This window comes from Adiantum capillus-veneris, chromosome 5, assembly GCF_014529385.1.
Source record: "Adiantum capillus-veneris isolate H3 chromosome 5, ASM1452938v2, whole genome shotgun sequence".
Classification (NCBI taxonomy): domain Eukaryota; kingdom Viridiplantae; phylum Streptophyta; class Polypodiopsida; order Polypodiales; family Pteridaceae; genus Adiantum; species Adiantum capillus-veneris.
Genome location: NC_140935.1, coordinates 2317350 through 2343187, shown reverse-complemented (window position 1 = coordinate 2343187; position 25838 = coordinate 2317350). Strand labels below are relative to the sequence as shown.

At 47.3% G+C, this 25838-nt stretch overlaps 1 protein-coding gene across 1 annotated transcript in view; it reads right to left on the bottom strand.

Annotated features, from left to right (window-relative positions):
* Window positions 1-1962: 1962 nt before the first annotated feature.
* The window catches only part of LOC147456781 (stromal processing peptidase, chloroplastic-like), a 190829-nt gene continuing 166953 nt past the window's right edge, over window positions 1963-25838 (bottom strand). The window contains exons 24-26 of the mRNA XM_086511917.1: window positions 3262-3424; window positions 3076-3188; window positions 1963-2924 (exon numbers count right to left, since the gene is read on the bottom strand). Coding sequence (XP_086368043.1) covers window positions 3109-3188; window positions 3262-3424 — 243 coding nt within the window. The 3' untranslated portion in view covers window positions 1963-2924; window positions 3076-3108. The remainder of the gene's footprint in view (window positions 2925-3075; window positions 3189-3261; window positions 3425-25838) is intronic.

The window sequence follows — 25838 nt, the reverse complement described above, 5'->3', positions numbered from 1 at the left end:
TCTCCATTCAATGTTCTCTCCATGCTCTTAAGAGGCTCCAACATTGCTTATGGAACTACCCCCATGCTTATATAGTTTGGAGAGAATCTTACTGCCTCAAATGTTGAACAAACCTCTTTGGGATTGTCTATTTTATTAGGGTGCATGCTGATGAGATGCCATATCCAGAGCTAATGTTTACCGGTCTATGTATTAGGACTATGGTTTTTGTGAAGGCACAATGCTTACATGTTCTCAATGCAAATCCATTCACTACTCGGACTCTCTCAAGTATCTGGCCAAAAACTACTTGTGCACTAAAAAGTTGGGGATATTCATCAATGGACGGCTCTTCTTTTGTAGTAAAAGGGCTTCTCCATTCACTTATGAGAAGGCAAACACTTTGATCTTCATCCACCTCATGCAAGGGACAATTGTTTTGCACTACAAATTACTCGACCTTTTTTTAAAATTATTTGGTCTGCAAAAGTTACATTCATATGAAACTTGATATAGTCGTATGGGTTAACATAATGAGAAAAAAATCACTAGTTCTAAAGAAAATCTATTATCCAACAAGGGTAATGAATGAAGCTGCTGGTGGATAACTAGAATGCGACATCAACGATACAAATACTAGCAATGGGGATGTAAGTTGGAGATGAAATTGGGAGAAAAAAAAAGCAAGTCATCCCATGAGCACTCAAGTACATCCACATCACATCACTATCTCCCATAAGGATTGTTAACACCCCCCCCCCCCCCCCCCCCCCCAAGCCCAACACAGACACACACACACACACATACGAGAGAGAGAGAGAGAGAGAGAGAGAGAGAGAGAGAGAGAGAGAAGAGAGTTTTAACGTCGTAGGAAACTATCCCAAGAGACCTTAAAGATCTAGCCGACGAGGAGTTGAACGAGAGAGAGAGAGAGAGAGAGAGAGAGAGAGAGAGAGAGAGAATTCTTATCCTACAATTGCTTGCCTTTTCAAGAGACTAGAACTGAAAGTTGAACCTTCATTCACCTCCCTCTTCCTTGTCTTTGACCATTTTATCAAGAACGTATGCATTTGCCAACAAATGGTACTCAAAATTCTGAAGTACCCCGCTCTAGATGCAATTATCTAATCTTGCATGTCGAAGGCATGTGACATTCTGCAAGACATTGACATGGGTAAACGACTTCAAAATGGTGTACTTTCCAAAGCACAGTAAGTTGTTGACGAGCTTCTTGTTAGAGATTTCGACTGCACTTTTTGCATGGGATTCCACCAACATGGCAAACCAAGAAGCTCTGGGTTGTTTTGACCCTTCCACTATCAAAACACTAGCGAACGATATCTATCCTAGATCATCTCATCTATTTCCCTCTTTTTTAATGGCTACAAAGACGTGCACTTCATGAAATTGGGCACATTGAACACTATATGCATTAAGTACCATTGTCTCTTATTATCACTAGAAAAGCGCACACCAGTAGGAACAATCCTACCCTTATTCTTTTGAACCCGGAGGGTCATAGGGGGAGGTGCTTATCCCTTCCAAATATTAGCCATGAAACATGGTCGGGCAAGGGCCGCGTACCATCGGGCAAGAGCCACATGTAGGCATCACCATGCCACCTAATTGATGCACTACGTGCTCGTAACGACGGAGAGAGCTTGTAGCAACCAGCTAGGAACCTCCTCCGCGGTTGACCCACCTCGGGAGGAGGATGCACTCAGGCGTCCAAGGGCAAGAGCCCTAGCAATGTGAACACCAGGTGAGCGCACAAGGTGTCCCTCTAGAGGTGACCCAACGGGGGACTTGAACCCACAACCTGTAGGTTGAGAGGCCAAAGGCCAAAGCCTTACCGTTGACCAACTCTTTGGGGACACAACCCGAACTTTTTTACAATATTTTTCCTAAACAAAAACTAGTAATTAGAAACTTTACCAATACATCAACTGCTAAATTCCTTTTTTGTGGAGAAATAAAACATAATTAATACACAAATGCTCTTGACAATTTCTAAGAGTGTCATTCAAATACACTTCTCCGATGTAAACATGTTGATAAAGTAGGTGTGAAAGGTGAAAGGCGTGAAATGTGTGAACTAAGCAGTACAATGTGTAGACAATATGGGAGGGAAGTAGAGATCCATCTTCATAGAGATCCATCTTCATCTGCACTCTGGACGACGAAAAAGTATGGCTCGAATCCTTTGCTATAGCCTCCTTCGAACTGTGTAGCTCCTCCTCTCCATCAGGGTCGTCTAGATCTCCCTAGCTCCAATGCTCGGTCTATGAGAATGCCAGTAGTGCGGGCAGACCTCTCCACTGTTGACTGCTCCTCTGTCTATTCTTCTGGGTGTACAATATCTAGTGTAAAGAAATCTGTGATCTGTCTCTGGGGTTGTCTCTCTTCAGCTCTCCTCAGTAAAGTTTCTCTATGTCTGTGTAACTCAAGTAGATATAGCCCAAGACATCTCTGATCCTCATAACTCATGACCTGGGGGTAGTCTTTACTGGGCCGAGATTTTTTTTGAGAAGAGCAGCAGAGACTAGACTAACTAGAGCTGGTGCGGCTCTGGGAGGAATGGAGAGGATGTGTTCGCAGGTTTAGTTCCAGGAACCTAGGACAAAGTTATGGCTCTTTGATACTTAAATTTACATGCTACGGTAAACTAAATGTAGGCTGGAACTTTGATTGCAAATGCCTGCACGAAATACCTTGAAAGAGCATGGCAGGGGGGGCTCACTATCTTAATACAACGCCGTACAAGGAGAAAGCCTCCTGATTTCAGGACATAGCTTTCCAATAAATCAAAAATTTCTGTACATGTTATGTACATTCCTGAGTAATAGTTCAAAATCTTTCCTCATAATGGAATAAGAATGAGTGTATAGGACACTTGTTACACTGCAGAATTGGGTTGCTAGCTTCAATTCCCAACCCTCGCAGACCTGCGAGAACCAACACACAAAGAGAACTCAATACACAAGTCTACAAATATCTGATGCACTTGCTTCTTTGCCATGCAAAACTATAGAATATGGAAAACTGAGATACGAAATGATGAGAGGAGTATTCACAACATCCGAATGGACACGCTACCTTACGTTTGTAAAACCATGCCATCAACTCCAATCACATCGTTGGCCTTGTCATTGTAGACATGCCCCTCCCATGCATCAAAGAGCCTGGGAGACTTCCAGCTTCAATTGCATCTGCAAAAATAATTAGGATCAAACAACCATATCACAAATGATAATCCTACTTTAACTCTTATATTAAAATTACCTTCTTCAAGTGGAGGGTTGGCTTTGCTTATCTGAGCCCCCGCAATACCCATGCAAGTAAAAACCGACTCATCGTCAACCTTCAGCAGGTCATAGGCATTATAAACATCTTCAATGGTAGCAGCTTCATAAAGCTTAAACAGGTCTCTGATGCAGCTTACGTCCTGATCACAAATCTCTCTCTCTCTCTCTCTCTCTCTCTCTCTCTCTCTCTCTCTCTCTCTCTCTCTATGTATATATATACACACACACACACATATTATATACATATATATATATATATATATATATATATATATTGTACATATAGAGATATATATACATAAACAGATACATAGACATATATCCATACATACAAATACATACCATGGAATCCGTGTCCCTGCCAACTGTGCCCCTCTGTCACCATCCCTTTCAATGTAGTCAAAAACCACATCCACATACATACCAATAGTGTAGGAGATAGCGGACAGCCCTACTTCACCCCGATAGTGGAGTGAACCAAATCAGATATCCCCTCTGGTGAACGTACACACCCCACTACTGATCTGTATAGAGCCATGATCCCCCAGATCAACTCTATGGATAACCCCATCTCCTGCAGTCTACACATTAGTCTAGCTCTGGGCACTGTGTCGAAAGTTTTCCAAAAATCCACAAAGCTACAATAGAGCCATCTCCCATGTGATCTACCTTCCTCAATAATGGCTCTGAGTGTCAGAATGTGATCAAGAGTAGAGAAACCCCTCCTAAAACGTACATGTCCTGCTGCCCGTACACCGTCGTTCTCTGCCCATCTACTCAACTGCTGCTCAAGGATGGATGCATACAGCTTCTTAAGGTCCGACCCCCCTGGATCACTATCATCCTCCTGGTGGAAGCCAGCTCAAAATGGAGCGCATAGCACGTGAGAGTGGACCAGGCTACAGCACCCCAAGTGCACTGTCGAGCTGTGGAAAGAGCCGGCATCAACCGAAAAACCCGAAGCCAAACCTGTTGTGCCACAAGGCAGTCCCACAGACAATGTCGCCGACTCTCCAAGGATGGCCACAAGCTGCACAGGCTGCCGAAAAGCCAATGTGTACTAGCTTGCTCTTAACTGTTGTAGCTCCGTGTGCAACTAGCCACTGAAACAAAGGGACTCTCCTCGGCTATCTGGAGTCCCACAACCGCTCCCAAAAACCTGAGAAGAACTCAACTGCGAGACCCTCCTTCTGCCAATGAAGTGTTGCACCAAGACGAGCCTCTCTCCGTGCTACGAGTATGTGGCGCCCAATCAAACTGTGTACTGAAAGAATGGGATCCCAGAGGTGATTGGCTGAAGAGAAGGGATCTCTTCAGAACCACTCTCTAGGGTCCCATTGCACTCGTGCTAGAGGGCAGCTCTCCCAAGCCCAAAGCTGCCAGTGGCCTACCTCAATTTGCAAGGTCAAGATCTATGAATAATGACACAGGTCCTCCTACAGATGCCCAAAATGCGTATCCTCTGAAAGAAACACTCTGCAACCTCTGGAGCCTATACTCAGACTCTGTGAAGGTGACCATCTCTCTGAACCTCAAAGAACATGTAAGGTACGCGGTCCGAGCCTGAGCAATCCCGAACTGCGACGAGAACCTCCAGTCGCATGAAGAACCCCATCCATCTGGGCGCTTCTGTTTCTAGTGGGGTGAGCAAATCACCTGGTAAAGCCTCTATAATGTCCTGGCACATGCTCTACACCCCCCTCATGCCTCGTAGCTGGATGCTCTAAGCCTCCTCGAACAAACCTGAAAACTGGAGCCAGTCATTGAGAGTGCACACTGGACCCTCTGCCATGGGACCCCAGCCAACCAGGTGGCCTCTCTAAGTGCTAACCATGGGGTTCCAAACAAAGGGTTTTCTCAAGAGCTCCTCCATGAAAGTGGGCTGATGCTGCTCTAGGCCACTCCTAAACCGCTCCCAAGACCTAAGCAGGCTCGCACCAAAACAATCCTCCAACCTCTTGCTCAAACCAATTCTGCGCATCTCTGTAATAATTCAATTTATGGAAAGGCTCCAAGGGCCTCTTGCTCGAAGCTGGTGAAGCAACAACTCCTTCCAAGGCTTCTCCCCTAGAAGCAGGCCTCTGATCACAAACTTCCCAAGAAGGGTTCTGCTATGCTGTGCTGGGTCAATGATCCCCTGTCCCCCTTGAGAACATGGTGAGGTGATGACCTGCTAGGCTACTTTGGCCCGGGCAAGCTGGGTGTCGCGCCCTGACCAAAGAAAATTTCTGATCAGCCTCTCCAATTGGCTGATACAAGAGCTCGAGAAGATCCAGCAAGACGTGATGTACCATATAATAGCCAATAGCACCTGGTCGGCCATTATTGCTCTGCCTGCCAAAGAGAGCCGTGCCGAACTCCAATGCAGCAACTTCCTCCTAATGGACAGGAGGAGGGGAGCAGTTTGCTGCTTAGGGGACAAGTCCAAGCCAAGTCCAAGCCAACCTGACAACCCGGACATCGTACTGGAGTCCCTGGGCGGTTCCACCTGAAGCCCTCACCTGGCGATCAATTAGACGTAGGAGCATTGCCAACCTAGAAAGCCACTGTCTTCCTCAAGTTGATCAGTGCGCCTGATGCAACAAAACACCTCCAGAGCCTGCTCACACCTGTGCAGATTGGCATCCTAGCCCTCCAAGTACAAGAGTCGTCGGCAAAATCAACGTCCAGGAGCTTAATAGGGAGCTCTAAACCACACAAGCCAACCTGTTGAAGCCAAAAATCTGCTCCTCGCCTCAGCATAGAATAGAAAGAGAGAGGGGACTAGAGGACAACCCTGTCTGACCGAACGTGTGAGCATGAAGCGTTCCCCTCTTCCCCTTGCCAAGCGCACCTAATTGTGCGCACACCTATAGAGAGCTGACACACCTATGATCCAAGCATCTGAGGTACCCATCCTACGTAGAATGCCCTCCAAGAAGTCCCAGTCAACTCTGTCGTAAGGCTTCTCAAAATCGAGGCTCAGTTGAGGATGGTGATGGGTCGCCACTTTCGAATCTCATCCAAGGAGCCTCCCGCCTTGGCCCTCACTCATGTTGTCACGCATCTCTCCAGTGTGCAAGGTATATTGAAATGAGTTGCATAGATCTGAACCAAGCAAGTCTCAGTACTCCAAGAAGAAGCTAGGAGTCAAACCATCCTCCCCAAGACAGCTACCTCGGGGGAGTGCTCTGAGGGCCTTATGTGACATGGAGCTCCTCTAGCCAGAAGGGAAGCTCTAGTCTCTGACGCTATCTCCTCAGTAACAAGGCAGGGCATCTATGCCAAGACCTGCTCTCTGCATGCATCTTGACGCTCTGACTGAGACTCAGCCGACAACAAATCTTCGTAAAAGTCAGTAGCAACTGCATGCATATCCTCAAGCTCTGAAGAAACTGACTCGTCGGGTCTCCTCAACTGGCTGACACTCATGGCGGGGACGGAGCCCTCCGTCTCAAAGAACTCCCAAGTAACTCTGTCACTCACCTGGGTCCACTGAGACTCCTGCCGATGGAAGACAAACTCATGATGCCTCTCCTCAATGCTAGCTAGCTCCTGTCGAGGCTGCTGCATCTACTTCCTCCAACCAAGGACTATTTGGGTGATGCTCGTGCATCCTCTAGAAGGAAACAACGCCATATCGGAGATGCTTCTCCTCCTCCCTGGATGCAGCCAAGCGAGCCACAGACTCTTGGAGGAAGAAACGACTAAGCTCAGTAAGTCCAGAGGCCACTCTACCAGCAGGGGTGTCCTGCGTGTTCAAGCTCTCTATCCACGGTGCCACCACTCACTCTCTAAGCATTGGATCCAACAAAATCCTCTCAAGGATGCACAACATCGTGCTCCCGCTTCTCTATTTGTCTATCACAGTGAGGATCATTGGTGCATGGTCGGAAAAAGTAGTCCTTGCCAGAATGCAAACAGAACCACCCACGTCACAGATGTGGTCACTCGCATAGAAGCGATCTATCCGAGATAGATTCACTCCTCTTACTCTGCGACAAGCTATCTGGGGGCCTCACAAAGCCTGAATGCTGCCAAACATAAGAAATCCTCAAAGTCATACATAGACGCTCCCAAGCTGCTTCGTGTACAATAGCATGGCTACCTCCAATCCTGTTGGGGTTCTCCAGTATGTTGAAGTCTCCCCCAACACACCATTGCTTTGCATGCGCCAGACTCTTCAATATGAGACCAAAACTCTTCTCGTGCACTTGCCACATTGGGCGCATATATGCTCAAGAAGCCTATGAGGCAACCTTGAACCTGCATAGTAATCGACTGAGCCTTGCCTGACACAATAATACCTCTGCCCACAATGGTCTGTTGCCATGAGTCCGCAATAGTCATGCATACCCCTCCCTGGATACCACTTGGTCCAAATGCAGCTGACCAAAATGTCTCATAGCGACCACACAAGATTTGACCACATCGTCTAATGCAGCTCTCACAAAGACGATGCTCCTAAAGCGTAAGAATATCAATCTCACTGCCCACAAGGCATTGTTGAAGCTCCTCACACAACCGGCTCCGCTGGCGTTGAAACTGGGGTCCTCTTAATCCCTGCACATTCCATGAGACAATCACATGGAGTCAGTGAGAGAAAACCGATGTTGCAACATCAGCCAACTATCTTTGAGGACAGCTTGGATAGAGACTAATCTGCATCTGAGCGACCCCGAGATAGGCGTGACTGTAAAGACTGTCCAACTCAGGCCCAATGTCACAAACTTGGGCACCCCAAGTCTAGAACATGTTGCGACAAGAGAGAGAATCACTTAAAACACTTCACAATTTAGTTGAGTCAAACGGGCCCGGCGTAGTTCCGTGCCAAGAGAGATTGGCCCCAAAGACTGGCGCCCCTTTCGGTATTTCTTTTTGTATTAATCCTTCAACAAAGTACAACTCCCGGGGGTCCTCAACTCTCAGACTCTGCGTGCAGATGCTCTAAAGAGTGAGGCCCTTAGGCCTCTTTTATTCTTACAAGGGATGCCAAAAGCAAAGCCTCAAAAGCAGTAAACTCAAAAGCACGGAGTTCCAAAAGCAATAATCTTTAAAAGCATTAAACTCCTAAAAGCATCTGGCCTAAAAACTATCCAAACAGCAACCATCCCAAAAAGTGGAATTCCATATTGTCCTGCCACGTCAACATGCTATCAATGGAAATTACGGTGCAATTTGCGGACTTCCGTAGTGCCATGTCAGCAGGCTGACAGCGCATTCCACGGATCTGCAATGTCATCAGATCTGACGCGTTTGTGTATGTGTGTCTGGGTAGTCATGGCCACGTCATCAAATCTGTAACATACCCCCCTCTTGAAAGAATTGTAATCGCCCTCGATTACCCCTGCAAAATAGATAGAGGCCATAAACCAATTCAATAGACACTGACTCTAAGTACCAACGCACTAGACAACACATATCCGGTACTTGTACAAAGACAACAGTCACATCACATTCACATTCACATCACATAGAATCTAGGACCGTGATTCTTGGCGACGTATTTAGCAATCGCATCTAGATCCGCATTGGACCTCACGAATGTCGATTTAACTAATCCCATATTGCGATCACGTCCATAGATTTTGAGACCAAAATGCTGTAGTCATTTGGTCAATCATTCCAGTCAAGCACTGTCATGTGCGAGTAATCATTTTCGAGGATCCCATGTCGAAGTACTTCTCTCATAAAGTCATTCATCAAAATAGTGTCAGCACATCAATATCCCTGAAACCCAGAGGGAAATTAGTGACTTTCTTCCATCTAGGTAATGTGTGACAAAGGTTTGGAGTAGATCCCCTCTTGTGCAGTCCCACCTGCACCATATACAACCCGGCGATCGTGGGAACTCTTGGAATAGTCACAGCTAGACCAAAAGCATCGAGGTAAAGTTCCAAATCTAAGGTTTATCTGCTAGGTCCTCCCCCTCCATCCAATTCGCATTTAATGTCGGATGGTTCTTAACTAAGAACCACAGTTCACTTTACCTTTCTCTTTCTTGTCTCGGAAAGTCGGTGTCTGTTTTTGAACGAGTATCTTCTCGCTCTTTTTCAATTCATGTTCATCCTTGTAGCAGGCTACAGTGTCACTTTCACAGGACACAGTTACAGCTAGTACAGTTGGTCTGGTTTGTTCACACTGGACGGACACTCTGGGCAGTGACACGTGGCAAGGATACGGATGGTGGCCTAGTAGACATGTGGCCAGGTCACACTTAGCTGGCCGACATTTATGAGCCGTTGGTGGCTCTTTATGATTGTATCTAGGAGTAGTAGCCGTTGGGTCATTATCATTATCTTATATAGATGGTCGGGTTTGTTCACACTGGACGGACACTCTGGGCAGTGACACGTGGCAAGGATACGGATGGTGGCCTAGTAGACATGTGGCCAGGTCACACTTAGCTGGCCGACATTTATGAGCCGTTGGTGGCTCTTTATGATTGTATCTAGGAGTAGTAGCCGTTGGGTCATTATCATTATCTTATATAGATGGTCGGTTCATCGTCTAGGTAGCGAGTCTTACACAGAGCACTGCTTCACCATCCCTGCACATCTGAGCCTCGACACCCCATTTTGTACCCGTGAGTCTTGGGCTGGAGCTGAGTGTGCTGCCACGCCAGAGTCTGTACATGGTTCTTTGAGCTAGTCGAGTCCACATGTTCTGGTCCACTGTTGTGTCTCTGAGAGAGTTTCCATTTGTTTGAGTGAGATTGTCACGCACATTGCACTGAGGGCCACCCACACTGTAGAGAGTACGACACATTATCCGCGCTACAGGTGCTCTCATTTTGGCGATCACGGTGGGACCTCAACTGAAGTTTCACTCTGTTGAGTAGCTGGGTTCTTCACTTCGCCTGTGCAGCCTGTTGGTCTCTGGTCCAGTTTCACCCTTGACAGCTTAATCTAGCTGGTCTAGTCTCTCGCCTTGTTGGTCTGGTCCTCTCTCGTCCTGGTCTAGTCCTTCTTGTCCCTGGTCTAGTCCCTCCTCGTCCTGGTCCAGGCCAGGTGGTCTAGTCACTCGCCCTGGTCTAGTAGAGTCTAGACCAATGTTCAGCCAAGTGAAGGTTGTCTTGCCAAGTGAAGGTCTTCTTGCCCAAAGCTTGGTGGGGTTGGCGGTGACTGCATGACACATACAAGGAGGTCTTTGGAGCGTCAAAGTGCACTACTGAGTCCTCTGAAGTACTACCACAGACGGCGTCAACCCTTGGTGCCCAGTAGAAGCATATTAACCCCATCACCCATACCTACTCATACGGCTACCTCTATTCCTTCGACCGGTTCTACATCCTCCAGGTCACCTTCTTCGGTAAGGCTCTCCCCCATTTTGTTACAGCAAGCTAGCGAGCAACAGACTCAGGAGCAAGAGGCCATGGAGGAGCTCACAAGTGTTCTGGCAAAGGTGAACATCAAGTTCCCTACCTTTAAAGGTCTCTCTGCAGAAGATGCAGACGACCATGCTCGGAGGTTTGTCTCTCTTTGCAGAGGTCGTGGCCTCAACAGAGAAGACACATACCTGGTGCTCTTCCCGTCCACCTTGGATGGTCTTGCAGATAAATGGTACAGTCAGTTTGCTGAAAACCACTTTACTACTTGGACCATGTTAAGACAACAGTTCTGTAAAGCTTTCCGACAAGGGGATTATCAAGAGAAGATTCTAGATGAGTTGGCCAACCTGTTGCTCCAGCCCAAGGAGACATTTGCAGAGCTCATGACCAGAACAAAGTCCCTGGTCGCCAAGCTGCCTCAGCAACCAGGGGAATTCATGGTGAAGAAGTGGGTACAGGAGGCTCTGCCAAAGACTTCTCAACAAAAGCTCAGAGAAAGTCTCCGTCTTGAAGCCGGTCTGGAGGACTTTGTTGCTACTGCTACTAGAATAGAGGGAGCAAGCAGTTCACTGACTCTGCTCAGTTAGATACTGCCCCGGTACTCGTGGACAGTCCATCAGACCCCTTGACTTCTTTAAGAAGGGAACTGGAAGCCCTAAAGTTACAGCGGGCCCTTCACGAAGAGAGATCCTTCTCTCTCAGACAGGAGAAGCCTCCACATCAAGAGGCTTATGATCAACTTAAAAGAGAGTTAGAAGAGCTCAGGGCTCAGCAGAAGACTAAGGCTATGTTATGATGTAGTTCATGCCGCTCTCCAGGACACCCTCCCAAAGTTACCCGGAACGGGAACGGGGGCCTCCGGAACGTTTCCGGAACGGCCCCCCCCCCCCGAAAAAGCGGAACGGGAACGGGGGCCGGAACGGTAAACTCGAATTATGCTTAAATTAGGGTGGATTCAACCTATATGTTAGTAGAGAGCCACACACACTCATTACTCCAAGTAGAATCCTATTTAGGCATGCTTTGCAATGATGCTTAAGTCTTAAGGTGCGGTCATGACTCATGACACGAATCCACCATTCACATGACACAGAAGCATCTTGATTCTTCATAGACAGGACATTAACTTAACTCAAAATTAAAAGAGTCCAGACTCCACACAAAAGCTTGGAGCAAAACAATGATACTAGATAGATCATGAAGATGGCTTACAAGGCCAGCCAAGGCACTACAAAAAGATATAAGGAGCAATCAGTCATGACTCATGAGTCATGCTTGAGAAGAGCCTCCTGCCTCCCAATCTGTAGTGGTGTCCAGGATCTCATGAATATCATCCCAATCCTCCTGCATAGGCTCATCCTCATGTGTAGATGCTGCCGCCTCTCCAAGCACCTCTGCCTCTGCCTCCATCTCCCACTGTAGAAAAGGGTCTGTCACTTTAGATGCTGACTTGCAAAGCATTCGTAAGTTTGCACTGACAAAAACAAGGTCATTTGCTTTCTCCACTCCAAGTCGGTTCCTCTTTCTAGATGCAATGTGGCTGTAAACACTCCACAATTGCTCCAAGCAAGAGGAGCTAACCGCTTGGCTGAGAATGCGGATAGCAAGTCGCTGAAGATCGGGACCATCTGAACCATTTTCTTGCCACCACAAGACCGAGGAAATCTTGGTGCGATCAATTTGGGCATCGGCAGTCCCAAATGATCCTCGCATATCCCTGTAAAATGCAAGCTGATCCTTGATTTTGCGCTGCATGTCTCTATCAGGGTGAAGCCACTTCAAAATAGTGTTCCAATGTGTATTTACCTCTGAATCATGCTCCTGTCCTGCACCTTGGAACTCTGGATCCAACACAAAAGCTGCACCATGAAGAGGTGAACTATAGGAGTTCCACCTGCTACTGCATAGGTCTTTGATTTCTTCAAGCCTATCTGGGTCCTTCTCAAGATCTCCAAGCGCCTCCACCATGCGATCCATTGCTTCATAAACCTTGCCAACACAAGGTTGCATACCATCTATCACTCTAAGCAAGTGAATCACTGGTTTTACCATTTTGTCAAGAGTCTTGAGAGACTCCCAGAACTCTGGATCCTCTACCTTCTCTGTACAAATGATCCCTGCTGCTGTACGTGCATGGGAAGTCTCAGCAAACTCTGTACTGATGAAGAGCTGCCGCACTGCACTCTGACACTCCACAAATCGGCCTACCATAAGAAAGTTGTAGGCAAAGCGGGTCTCACAATACTTGTGAAGAACTTTCCCCCCCCGACCGCTTCAAGAACTCTACTCGAAGGACGTTGTAATTGTTGACAAGAGAAACCACTTTGGCTGTAGAGGCAAAGAGAGGCTCTATCCAAGGTAGTTTGCCGAAATCCTTCAGGAGGTTGTTAAGGCAATGCGCCATACAAAAGGACACCGTGATGTGGGGGTATGTGCCTTCTAAAATAGCCCCGGCTGCCCTGTTCGATGCCTCCCCATCAGTGACTAGCCCTATCACAAGTTCGGACCCAATGGTCTCTATGGCGGAGGCCCACTCTCCTACAAGGACATCGGCTGATTTTCCTGTTTCTGTAGCATCATGGGAGTGGGAAAAATACATTTCCCCTTTGGAATAGGCAACAATGCCATGAATGGATCTCCTCCTGGTGTCGCTCCATCCATCCGCAATGAGGGTCACTCCATACTTGGTCCATTGCCTCTTCATGTTAAGGGTTGCCGTCTCCACAACGGCCTTCTCTCTATCGAGTAGAGTAGTGCGGAGGGCCTCGGAAGAGGGTGGCACATATCGTGCCCCATACTCTCCTATCCTTGTGCACATAGTCTTGAAGTACTCCGACCTACACATAAGAGGTAACACATAGCTATTAGGATTCAAAGTTAAATTAATAAACTGGTCAATATATGTAAATCCAAAAATGGAGGAATGTCTTACCGAGCCTTTATGAAGGGAATGTGGTCATGATAGAAGAAGCGTGCAACACTTGCATCCACATCCTCCTTCCTTTTCGGATCCCAAGTGGCATGTAGAGTGCGTTGGTGCGGCTTGGGAGTGGAGACCGGCGTAGTATTAGGGGTTGAGAATGGCGATCGAAATGATGTCGCCCCCATCTCCGCCGTCGCCGCATTACTATTACCACCGATGGATGAAGAAGGTGTAGAAGAGGGAAAGAGCAAATCGTTGGGGTCGATTGCAGGGCGCTTCGGCTTGGCCGCGTCCTTCTCTTCCTTGTTGGCTTTGATGGCGGCATCCTTGGCTTGAAAGACCTTCAACAAATGCTCGTTGACCTCCTTGCATATTGCCACTTGTTGTCCCTCTAGCTTAAGGAGGTGAGCGCGGACTTTGGTTGTGCCGGATTGCCTCTCGAAGCCGCATAGTTTGCACTTCCATGCACGGGCACCACCGGACTTTCCCAACACTCGGGAATGCACTTCGTCCCACCATGATACTTCCTCCTCCTTCTTCGCACCCAAGGGCACACGTTCACTTGATGCGGAAGCTTGCGCCATGTGAGACTCGAGAGAGGGAGGGAGCTTGAGAGAGAAAGGGAGAGGGACTCGGGAGAGATAGGGAGAGGGAGAGGGAGAGATGGAGTGATAGGGAGAGAGAGATGAGGGAGATATGTAATATGGAGAGATGGCGAGCCGTGAGAGAGAGAGGAAAAGGGAGAGATGGAGAGAGGGAGAGTGAGCTTTCACTTGAGCCTTGAGGCTTAAAGCCTTGAGGCCCAAGGGAGAAGGAGAGAGAGCTTGAAGCCTTGAAGGTTGAGCCTTGAGGCTTGAGGAACTTGGAAGAGGCTAGAGCCGACGTAGAGAGCTTGAGCCTTGAGGGAAGGATGAGGCTATGAGCTCTCAACCTTGCCCTTGAGGCATTATATAGGAGTTAGAGTCTACCCCTCCCTCAAACGTTCAAAAACAGTCCCTAAACGCCCCCTGTTTTTAAAAAAAAACGATCATTTTTTTTAAAATTTGAAATCTGCCGTTCCCGTTCCATTCCGCTCACGCGTTCCCGTTCCGGTTCGTCCGTTCCTTGCCCGTTCCGCCCAGCCGTTCCGGTTACACCCAGGAACGGAACGCCGTTCCGTTGCCGTTTCCATTTCGGGGACCCAAGTTGGCCGGGAACGTGTTCCGGGAACGGGAGGGGTCCGTTCCGCCCGTTCCCTGTTACTCTGCACCCTCCACAGGACTGTCCCCTTCGCTCTTATTGCCACTTCTGCGAAAAATCGGGTCATGAAGATAAGGATTGCTATTATATAAAGGGATTGCACAAAATACAGCAAAGTCTTGGTCCTACTCTCCAACAAGGGTTAGCACCAGCATCCAACATGGTTTCCCACTACAGCCATCCCAACTACATGCCACCTTTTCTCAATACCCCTCCTATCCAAGGTATGTCAAGTAGTTTCCCGACTCAAAGTGTTAAAAATGCTAATACCACCTCAACCCCTCAGAGCTTCTACACTTCAGCCTCCAACTCTATGCAGCAACCACCTCGTCCCCCGTTTCTTCCTTCCAATCGGCCCATACTCTGCTACAGATGCGGAGAATATGGGCATTATCAGAGCAAGTGTCCTTTACCTGAGGGGTCCCCTCCTTGTCGTCATTGCCCTGATTCGAAGGATCACTACAGTAAGGATTGTCCCACGCAAAGGGCATCCACGTCTACAAGCTCTACTCAGAACCAGCAAGAATCACCTTCCCGAAGATAAACTTGATTACTGTGAACACCGTGCCTCAACCATCACCTGCTACTCATGTGATTAAGCCACTGCAAGTGGAGGACCCTGCTGGTGTCCTTACTCGGGCACAAAGAGAAACTCTTGGTCTTAGTCTGCCCACAGGTCCACCTCGCTAGTCCCCACTTCCTCAAGCTGGTCTATTTGACCCAAAGGACGAGTCCTTCAAAATTGCTCAGAGCAAACCAACTTCCTTGCTATCTGACATTGATGGAGCCTTCTTGGAAGAAGTGGCTGACTTGGAACAAATTAAGGTCCCAAAGGGAGCCCAGTTCGAAGGCGCCAAGCCCACAGCAGAAGCCATCTTGAAAAATACTTTTCAGCAGGTGTCCCTATACGACATGCTAAAGCTCGACGCAACACTTAGAAGTGACACCCTGTCAGTCATTCAGTCTCTGTACCCGGGGGCTGGGCCTAGTGGCGGGCACCTCCCTGTACAGCCCTCAGAGTCTTATTTGATTTCCTATCCATCTGCTCCCCTCACCGATTATAAAAGTCCTCGTCTCACTGTAAATATTCTTGGGCACCAGCTATCCGGCGTCATCGTTGATGGTGGATTTGGAATCAATTTGATGCCCGAATTCACTATGATGGCCTTAGGTCTAAAGCCTACCCCACCTACTCCTTTCACTGTTACATTGGCCGATCAGAGAACAGTCTACCCAGTGGGCATAGTCGACAAGGTGCCTTTGAAGGTACAAGATTTCACTTTCAACTTGGATTTTGTGGTAGTTAATCTTCCCCAGGTAGAGGGAGGTTATCCTGGTAGGCCATGGTTGCGACATACGAAAGCACTTCACGACTGGGGAAACGACGCCATGTGGATACATACTCCTCGCTCTCCAATGCAACAAATTCGTCTCGAAGGAGGTATGGATCCGGTTGTTCAGCATAGCTCTTTGTCAGTAGAGTCCAACCCTGACTTGGAGCAGCCGGTCCCTCCTGATGGGTCCGATGAAGACTTACGGCAGTGGTTAGAAGCTACCTCTTCGATGCCATGCTATGTAGTCTCTCTTCAACCTTTGCCAACAGATTCACCCTCTCCCCCTGACCCTACACCTGCAGCTAAACCTGAAGCTACAGCTGATACCAGTAATCCTAGTCAGAAAAGTGAGCCAGAACCAAGTGGACCGGTCTCTGGTGCCCATCCTTCAGAGGGTCCCTTGATGGAAACCATCGGCCTGGGTGAGCCTATAACCCACCATAGAAGGGGGAAAAAGTCTCCCTTGCAAGAGTTGGCCAACACCCCAACGCCTTCTTTAGCCTCTACTCCATCTGACTCTCCACCCATGCCGGAGCACTTTGAAGTATCTGAGGATTTACCATTTGCAGAGCTTCTATCGGGATGGTTGCAGGAAGAGTATGCTGATTTCAACATTGATCAGACGCCAGCTCATAATGTCCAGAAGCTAACAGAGACGGCACGGTCTTCTCTCCCTGACAACCTTTTTCAATTCATTTTCATCCTTGTAGCAAGCTACAGTGTCACTTTCACAGGACACAGTTACAGCTAGTACAGTTGGTCTGGTCTGTTCACACTGGACGGACACTCTGGGCAGTGACACGTGGCAGGGATACGGATGGTGGGCTAGTAGACATGTGGCGAGGTCACACTTAGCTGGCCGACATTTATCAGCCGTTGGTGGCTCTTTATGATTGTATCTATGAGTAGTAGCCGTTGGGTCATTATCATTATCTTATATAGATGGTCGGTTCATCATCTAGGTAGCGAGTCTTACACAGAGCACTGCTTCACCATCCTTGCACATCTGAGCCTCGACACCCCATTTTGTACCTGTGAGTCCTGGGCTGGAGCGGAGTGTGCTGCCACGCCAGAGTCTGTACATGGTTCTTTGAGCTAGTCAAGTCCACATGTTCTGGTCCACTGTTGTGTCTTTGTTGTTATCCATTGTTTCTGTGTTTCATTCTGTTTGAGAGAGTTTCCATTTGTTTAAGTGAGATTGTCACGCACATTGCACTGAGGGGCACCCACACTGTAGAGAGCACGACACATTATCCGCGCTACAATCCTGAAGCTATCACCACTCCAAAGCCATCATCATCATCTCATGTTATATGCTCACAAATAACAACTTCTTCCATGCAGCATTGTTTTCATCCAAAAATTCAAAATCTTCTTCCGAATAGTCTTATTTCATAAATTGATACTGCAAAATAATGCTAATTCATCCAGAAGGTTCTATCCAAAATCTGTTTCGGAACGACTATCTCCTCGTCCCACTGTATTTCCATTTTGTTAGTCATCCTCATTCTTGTGCCTTGTTGGGGCACCGTGTAGCTTGTTCTCCACATTCAAAACACTTTCTTGCTTTGAAATATTCATCTTTCTAGTCTTCTGTCAGTCGGGATCGTGTATCTTTCTGTTCTTCTGTCAATCGAGTTCGTGTATCTGTTTGTCATCTGTGTCTGTTGTGAATTGTCGAAGGTTCAATTGGTGGGTAAGTCAAGTTACCCGAACGACTAGTGAATCCCTGCTTAACATGTCCCATCAATTATTGAATGGACTTTTACTTCTACTCAAGACAGTAGTCTCGAATTTCTTTGGAGAGTCCACAACAAAATCTCTTAATCTATTCCTTAAAACAGATCTTCTTGAAACAAGAGGTCGGAAGGAAAGTATCCCAAAATCTTTCACAGTCATCATCCAAAGTGTCACCCCTGATCATCCGAAGATGGTTACAAATGGTTCTCACATCTCGTTCGTACTCTTGAGTGAGCCATGAAGAAATAAAAAGTATCTTGAATTTTAGCCACTGTGTCGTGCTTCTTTTCTTAATAAAAGAGTGGACCACCATGTCCCAGCATTGCCTTTCAAAAAGCATGCTACTCGTCTAATCTTTGAGTTCTATGTATAGGTCCTGTGCTAGTGACATTGTAGCCCTGCTACAGGTTGCCCGCCACAAGACCGCTCACCGTCTTGGTGGGAGGAAATGTTGTATATAGCTACGTGAACCAAGGATCCGAAGGGACTGCATATCCGAGAAAACATCGAAAACTCGAAAAACTGCAAGAAAATCGAAAGGAAAGGAATATCCTTCATAAATGCCTAGCCAAATTCTTCAGCTAGACGTAATCTTCTTATGCTAAGCCAGTAGGATAGGGGCAAGAATAGCGGAAAGAGGCTAGATAGAAGAGGGTAAAGGGGTGAGATGGATAGGGTAGGGGCGAGGGTTGAGAGGGGTGGGTAGGGATGAGGGGAAGAGAGGGGGTGGGTAGGGGCCAGTGAGGGACGAGAGGGGGTGGGTAGGTAGGAGCGAGGGGCTAGAGAGTGACGAGAGGGTGGGTAGGGTCTAGGGGGGATAGGTAGGGGCGAGGGACGAGAGAGTGGGTAGGGTCTAGGGAGGGTAGGTAGGGGCGAGGGACTAGAGAGGGACGAGAGGGTGGGTAGGGTCTACGAAGGGTAGGTAGGGGCGAGGGGCTAGAGAGAGACAAGGGGGTGGGTTGGGTCTAGGGGGTGGGTAGGGTTGGTTTCCATTGACAAAGAACTTTGCTGTAGTACGGGATCCATGCATCCTCCTAGGCGAATGGGCTGCATTGCGAGCTAAGAGTATGTATCCACATAGCATCGTTTCCCCAATCATGAAGCGCTTTGGTGTGGCACAGCCATGGTCTACCAATGAGCAAAGGAAATCCGCCCTCAACATGGGGAAGACGAATGACAACAAAATCCAAGTTAAAGGGAAGTCTTGTATTGCAGAGGCACCTTGTCCACTATGCCCATTGGGTAGATTCTCCTCTCGTCGGCCAATGTAGTTGTGAAGGAAGCAGGGCGGGTAGTAGGTTTGTTAACCCTCACGGCACACGGACACCCTATCGCCTACGATGGACGCGTATTATGTATTATTTAGAGTCAGGTACCGGGCTTGTCGGACCAATAGGGAAAGGTAGAGTGATCGCCGATGAGAGGCGCACTTTAACTGGGACATTCAAGGGATTAGTTGGTTAAGCATGGGCGCCCAAGTGTGAATGGGGTGAGCTCCTATAAAAGCCAACTAAACCTAATTTTTACTCATTCTCTCATTTGTGCAATAGAAGAGTGCTCTTGCTCCATCTCCATCTTCTTCTTCTTCACCTCCTCGTGTGTGTGTGTGTGTGAGAGAGAGAGAGAGAGGGAGAGTGTGTGTGCGATCGAGCATTACGAAGGCACGACGGCGGCGAAGCGGTTGAGCGCGGCACGACTGCAGCTTCTTCTTCATCGCGGCGAGGAATCCACCACGAAGGCGAGCGTAGAGCGGTGAGTGACACACCCTTTGCTCTCTTGAGCTTGCTAGTTTAGGCTTGTTGTGTGCTTGGAGCCGTTTGTGGCTCGCACACGGTGTATTGGCAAGTCCCTTGCTTCGACAGTGCGGCAAGGAGCGCACAAGGTTGTAGACCTATAGCCAACATAGTGAACCCGAGCATCAGGTTGATGCCAGACCATAGTTACACGGAACGGGAACGGGGAACGGGAATGTGGGGCTCCGGGACGTTTCCGGAACGGGAGGCCCTCGGGATGGCAGAACGGGAACGGAGGCCGGAACGGTAGCCTTAAGGGAAAGGGAGAGGGAGAGGGAGAGGGAGAGAGAGCCTTGAGGGAGAGGGTGAGGTAGAGAGCTTGAGAGAGAGAGAGGGTTTAAAGCCCTTCTTTATATAGGAGTGGATGGAAATAACACCCTCCCAAAAGTTCAAAAAAACTGCCCCAAACTGTCATTTTTTATAACTTTGGTGTTCCGGATTTGCCGTTCCGCGTTCCGGATGCCGTTCCGGCGGTTCCGGGCCCTGTTCCGACTGCCGTTCCGGTTATGCCTGGGAAGGGAACACGTTCCGGTCATGTTCCCGTTTCGAGGAGGCGCCGGGCTTGGGAATGCGTTCCGGGAACGGGAAGGCCCCGTTCCGCCCGTTCCCTGTTACTATGTGCCATACCCACTATTACTCCTGAGAAGTGCCTCCCCAAGACGGACACGGTGAGACAAGGGCTTCTATAATTAGTGAGGGGAGCAATGGGATGGGATATCATATAGGACTCTGATGGTTGCACTAGGAGGTGCCCGTCACTAAGGCCTGCTCCAAGGTAAAGTGACTGAATAACTGCAAGGGTGTCACTTCTAAAACTTGCATCTAGCCACAACATGTCATAGAGTAACACTTGTTGGAAGGTATTCTTCAAGATTGTCTCTGCTGTAAGATATTCTTTTTGTACAAGTGATTTCTCAGGCACCTTAATTTGCTGTAGGTCAGCTACTGCTTCTAAGAAAGCGTCATCAATATTTGAGAGCAGAGATGAGGATCCTTGCTTGGCACGTGTAACCGGCCTGTACTTTCAAAAAGGGTGGTAGACTTTAGACTTAAACCTTATTTGCTTTCACCCATTTAATTTGTCGCCCACTTTACCTGTACTTTTAAGACACAACAAAGGGGAGAGGGATACAGGCTGCTAGATTGCACCTGTATAAGTACACCGATACCAGATTGGCCCCTAACTTAGGCGCCCCTTTCGGTATTTCTTTATTGTTCAAAAGAGGGAATAAACGTTGTGGTTCCCTACAAGCTGCCCCACACAAACTTGGCTGAATTTCAATTGTTCCGGCCCGATTTTGGCAACATAACTGTACTAGGACCCTTCACAGTCAGTATTCCCACGCATTGACTCACTTTCCCGATGCATACGGGCACTTTGCAAAACCTGGCGAGAATCTGCAGCACGCTGAATTCTCTGTTTTCAGCCCCGAAAATGCGCCAGATTACCTGTGCAGCACTCCCCTCGCGTCCCCGAACCTCCTGGGGGTATTGGGACCGTTTAGGGCCAAAACCCTAAACCTGCAAAAATACACAGCAGCAGGCTGTAATTTACTGTTTCGGGCTCCGTTTCGCGTGCTGGTCGCATCCGTAACAAGTCCTCGAGCTCCCGCACTTGTAGGGCTACTTGCCCTTTGAATCGGACGAGATTTCTGACGTGAAACCTCTCTGAATTCACCTGTACCTGCGGGGGATTAGCCGCTAGCTAATCCATTACCTGTGCAAGAGGCTCTTGCCTCAGCAATCGCGCATGAACCCACACAACTGTACATTGGTCAATTGAAAAGCCCACTAGTGGGGCATAACATACTGCCATAGGGGAGAGAGAAAGCAGTGCGTAGCGTGCAGGGCATCACTCCTGGCACCGCACTGTACATAGGAGGGAAAGGAAGCACTCCATAGCTCTTATCCTGTGACAAAATCTGAAAATGAGCCTCTCCAAGCTTAAAAATCAACGCCCATTTTTCTGCATGAGACAGGATCATGAAAAACTGCCACTTGGCGCTTTTACAAGCATTTTCCCGTTTCGGGTTCGCCGCTTAAAAATATGTCAACCGACGCGTCAGTTGACTTCGCGGCAGAGTTATAAAATGTTCCCCTTGTCATTCCGGACGTAATGACGCGAACACATTTTCAGGTCCCAAAATAGCAGTTCCCTAAATTTTAGGAGATGCTGCCATTGTATCTTTCTAGGTCATCCGACCCCCTTTGTACACTGCAGCCACACCCAAAACTGAAATGTAGCCTCTGTAGCAAAGGATTCCACTTTGGCTAGTCAATGACCCCACTTTGGCTAACCATAGTCTTTGTCCAACCTTAGTGCTCTCTTGCCCTCAGGCCTGGACTCCCTCTGGACAGTTCCACACTAGCTATGCAATGCAGGGCAGTTAGATTTCCCGAGGGGTGTTTCCAAAAAGTGAAAGTAAATAAATAATAAGAAAGAAATCAACAAAAAGGATAGATAGTAGTCACACGTTGGTGACATACCCCCCTCTTGAAATCTCAAATGTCCTCGTTTGCTTCTATGTCGTACATGCTCACAGTCAACACTGATGTATTCAACACCTGTCGACACATGTACGACACATACATGCTCATTGTCAACCCTGGTGTATTCAACACCTCGTCAACACATGTATTGCCTGCGTGTGAACCCTGTCCCAATGACATAGTGGTAGCTTCGCACTCTGCCATTGCTTTGAGTCACTAACTTTCCAATGACAAAATGGTAGCCACACATTTTTCCACTGTCTTATAGTACACGTTGGATCCCGTAACACTTCGAGCATACCCAAACCGACAGTTTAAGAATGCAGTTACACATGTACTCTTTAATAGAAGCAATTACTGTATCCTTGACAAACCGACAAGAAATACTCACTTCTATAGCACTAACCAAACTTTTGGACATTCCATAAGAGCAATTGCCAAACTGACAATCTGTACAGCTCTAACATTCATGTAACAAGTATTTCATTTGAGCTCACTTTAAATACCATGTACATCATTTGTTTCAGAAGCCATTGTCACACTGACAATCCATGTAGCTTTGAAACTCAAGGGGTCAAGGTAGGTTGCAATTCGAAGGCTTCCAGGTAAAGTGATAACACAGTTGGTGACTCTGCAAGTTCACCTTCTTCCATCCACTTAGCATCCATTGGTGGATAGTTTCTCAACTTTACCAAGTAACGCCTAGCAACCTTGCCTTTCACTTTCCTTTCTTTGTGTGCCAAAATCTGTTCGGGGACCAAGATCTCGTCAAGTTCCTCGACTTCCGGCTGATCTTCAGCTGGCATATCCTCTAGCACATCACCCACATAGGGTCTGAGAAGACTCACATGAAACGCATTGTGAATCTTCCAACTGTCAGGCAATTTCAGCCTATATGCAACATCATTGATTATGTCGCACACTTGAAAAGGCCCATAGTAACGCATGCTGAGCTTTGGAAACAGTCTTTCCTTGCCCTTCATCTTCTTTAACCTTGCCTTTTCAAAGCGTAAAAGCATCCAATCACCAAGTGAAAATACCACTTCACGACGGTGACGATCAGCTGCTTTCTTTTGCTTTGCCTGAGTCTTTTCTAAGGCCACTTTGACCTTCTTGTACATTTCATCCATGTCCTGAACATACTTATCTGCTTCAAATATCTTGTCCTTTGTATGCAGTATGGGAGGAACTTTCTTGCCACCTTCAACTATCTCAAAAGGTGCTTTGCCAGTTGATGAATGCACTGTATTATTGTATGCATACTCCACCAATGGCAAATACTGCTCCCACTTTCCTTTATGCTCTGACACATAGCACTTTAGCAGATCTAGGACAGTAGAATTTGCCTCTTCTGACTGCCCATCTGTTTGAGGATGAAATGACGAAGAGAATTTGAGCGTTGTGCCCATATTCTCAAACAAGCCTCTCCAGAACAAACTTATCATGCGTGGATCACGGTCGCTAACAATCGACTGTGGCATGCCATGATACTTGAAAATATTGCTCATAACCAAGCGTGCCAGCTGGTCTGGCTTTATCTTCTTTCTGACAGGAATAAAATGAGCCTGCTTGCTGAATCTGCAAATGATGGTCCAAATACCATCATTTCCTGTCTGCGTTCTCGGAAGATCAAAGATAAAATCCATAGCAATACTTTCCCATGGTTTATCTGGAATAGGTAGTGGTTGCAATAACCCTGGTGTCTTTTGCCTGTCAAACTTGACCTTCTGGCAAATGAGGCATTCTCGCACAAAGGCATCCACATCTCTTCTCAATGTAGGCCAATAGAAGAATGTCTCAACCACTTTAACTGTAGCATCGATACCACGATGCCCTGCATACGGTGGGACATGACTCTCTTCCATAACTTTGCGTCGCAATGGCTTTGTGACACACAATCTGCCATGCATAGTCATGAACCCATCTTTGAGAAGATAGTGTTCATGACGCTGTCCATCCATTAGCTCCTCGAAGACCCTTGTAAAATCTTCATCATTTGCATACTGTTCTCTCATATCATCAAGTTCATGATGATAAGGAATTGACACAGCTGAAATTTGTGGCTTCCTTGACAAGGCATCAGCCACAACGTTCTTCTTGCCTTCCACATGCACAATCTGAAAATGGAACATGGACAAGATATTTGCCCATCGCATATGCTTCTCAGATAACTTTGTCTGTGTCAAGAAGTATCGCAAGGTCTGATGGTCCGTTTGGACAACGAAATCTGCACCTAGCAGGTAGTGTTTCCAACTTAAGAGCGCTTGAATCACAGCCAGTAACTCTTTCTCATAGACCTGCATGGTCATCTCTGGCCCTTGCAAAATTCTGCTCTCATAGGCTACTACCCTGCCATCTTGCATTAGCACTGCACCAATGCTACTACCACAGGCGTCGCACTGGACCACAAATGACTTCCTAAGATCTGGCAACACAATGACTGGATCTGAAGTCATCTTTTCCTTTAAAGAGATTAAAAGCTGAAATCTCTTTCTGTGTCCATCTAAAGATGACCGCCTTCTTTTGAAGAGCATGTAAAGGTGAAGCAATCTCAGCGAGATTTCGGATAAACCTTCTGTAATAGGAGCATAGTCCCAAGAAACTTCGGACATCGTGTACCGTCTTCAAATCTGGCCATGACTTGATCGCTTCAACTTTTGCAGGATCCATTCTGACACCATCCTTTGAGACAATGTGTCCCAGAAAGTGGATCTCTTCCAGAAAAATTCACTTTTCTTTGCATTGATGAGCAACCTATGACTGCGTAGCTCTTCGAACACAATGGCCAAGTGATGCCTATGCTCCTCTTCATTCTTTGAGTAGACTATCATGTCATCAAAGAATGTACCAACAAACTGCTGGTGTGGACGGAAAATTTTGTCCATCATCCTATTGAACGTAGCAGGAGCATTTGTGAGACCAAAGGGCATCACTAAAAATTCGTAAAGGCCAAACGTTGTTCTAAAAGCAGTCTTGTGCACATCCTCTGATCTAATGCGGATCTGATGGTACCCACTCTTTAGATCTATCCTGCTAAACATAGCTGCTCCTCCTAATTTGTCCAGAATATCATCAATTCTAGGTATAGGGAACCTATTCTTGATGGTATTCTTGTTCAGTGCACGGTAGTCGATGCACATACACCATGAGCCATCCTTTTTCTGCACCAACAATACTGGAGAACAGAATGGGGATGAACTAGACTGAATCAGCCCCTTTTCTAACAGCTCTTGTACTTGGCCCATTATCTCTTTCTGTTGAGCTGCACTAACCCTGTATGGAGGCTTATTTGGCGGGCTACTGCCTGGCACCAAATCTATCGCATGGTCCTCGGGTCTCTCTGGCGGTAATTGAGACGGTAATGAATAAAAAAAACAGTCACTATACTGTTGTAAAAACATTGACCTTTCTTCATCTAGCACAGATAAATTTGATTCATCACAATCTGACATTTCACGTGCAAAAACCAAGTACGCAGAAAAATGCTTTTTTATTACAGAAGTAATAGCAGAAGCTCATACAGTGGGAATAGACTCCCCTTTAAGCTTTACATCCAGAATGTGAGTTTTTCCCCTGCTCTGTACAGTGATCTTTTTGTTGTAGGGCCAGGCTGCTCACAGATGAAGCATTTGTTCTCTGACCTCAGGACCTTCTTTTGCTCTTCCGACTTGCGAGGAAAACGTCTTTTCCATTTCTTCGCTGGTCCCTTTTCTGATTTAGCCGTAG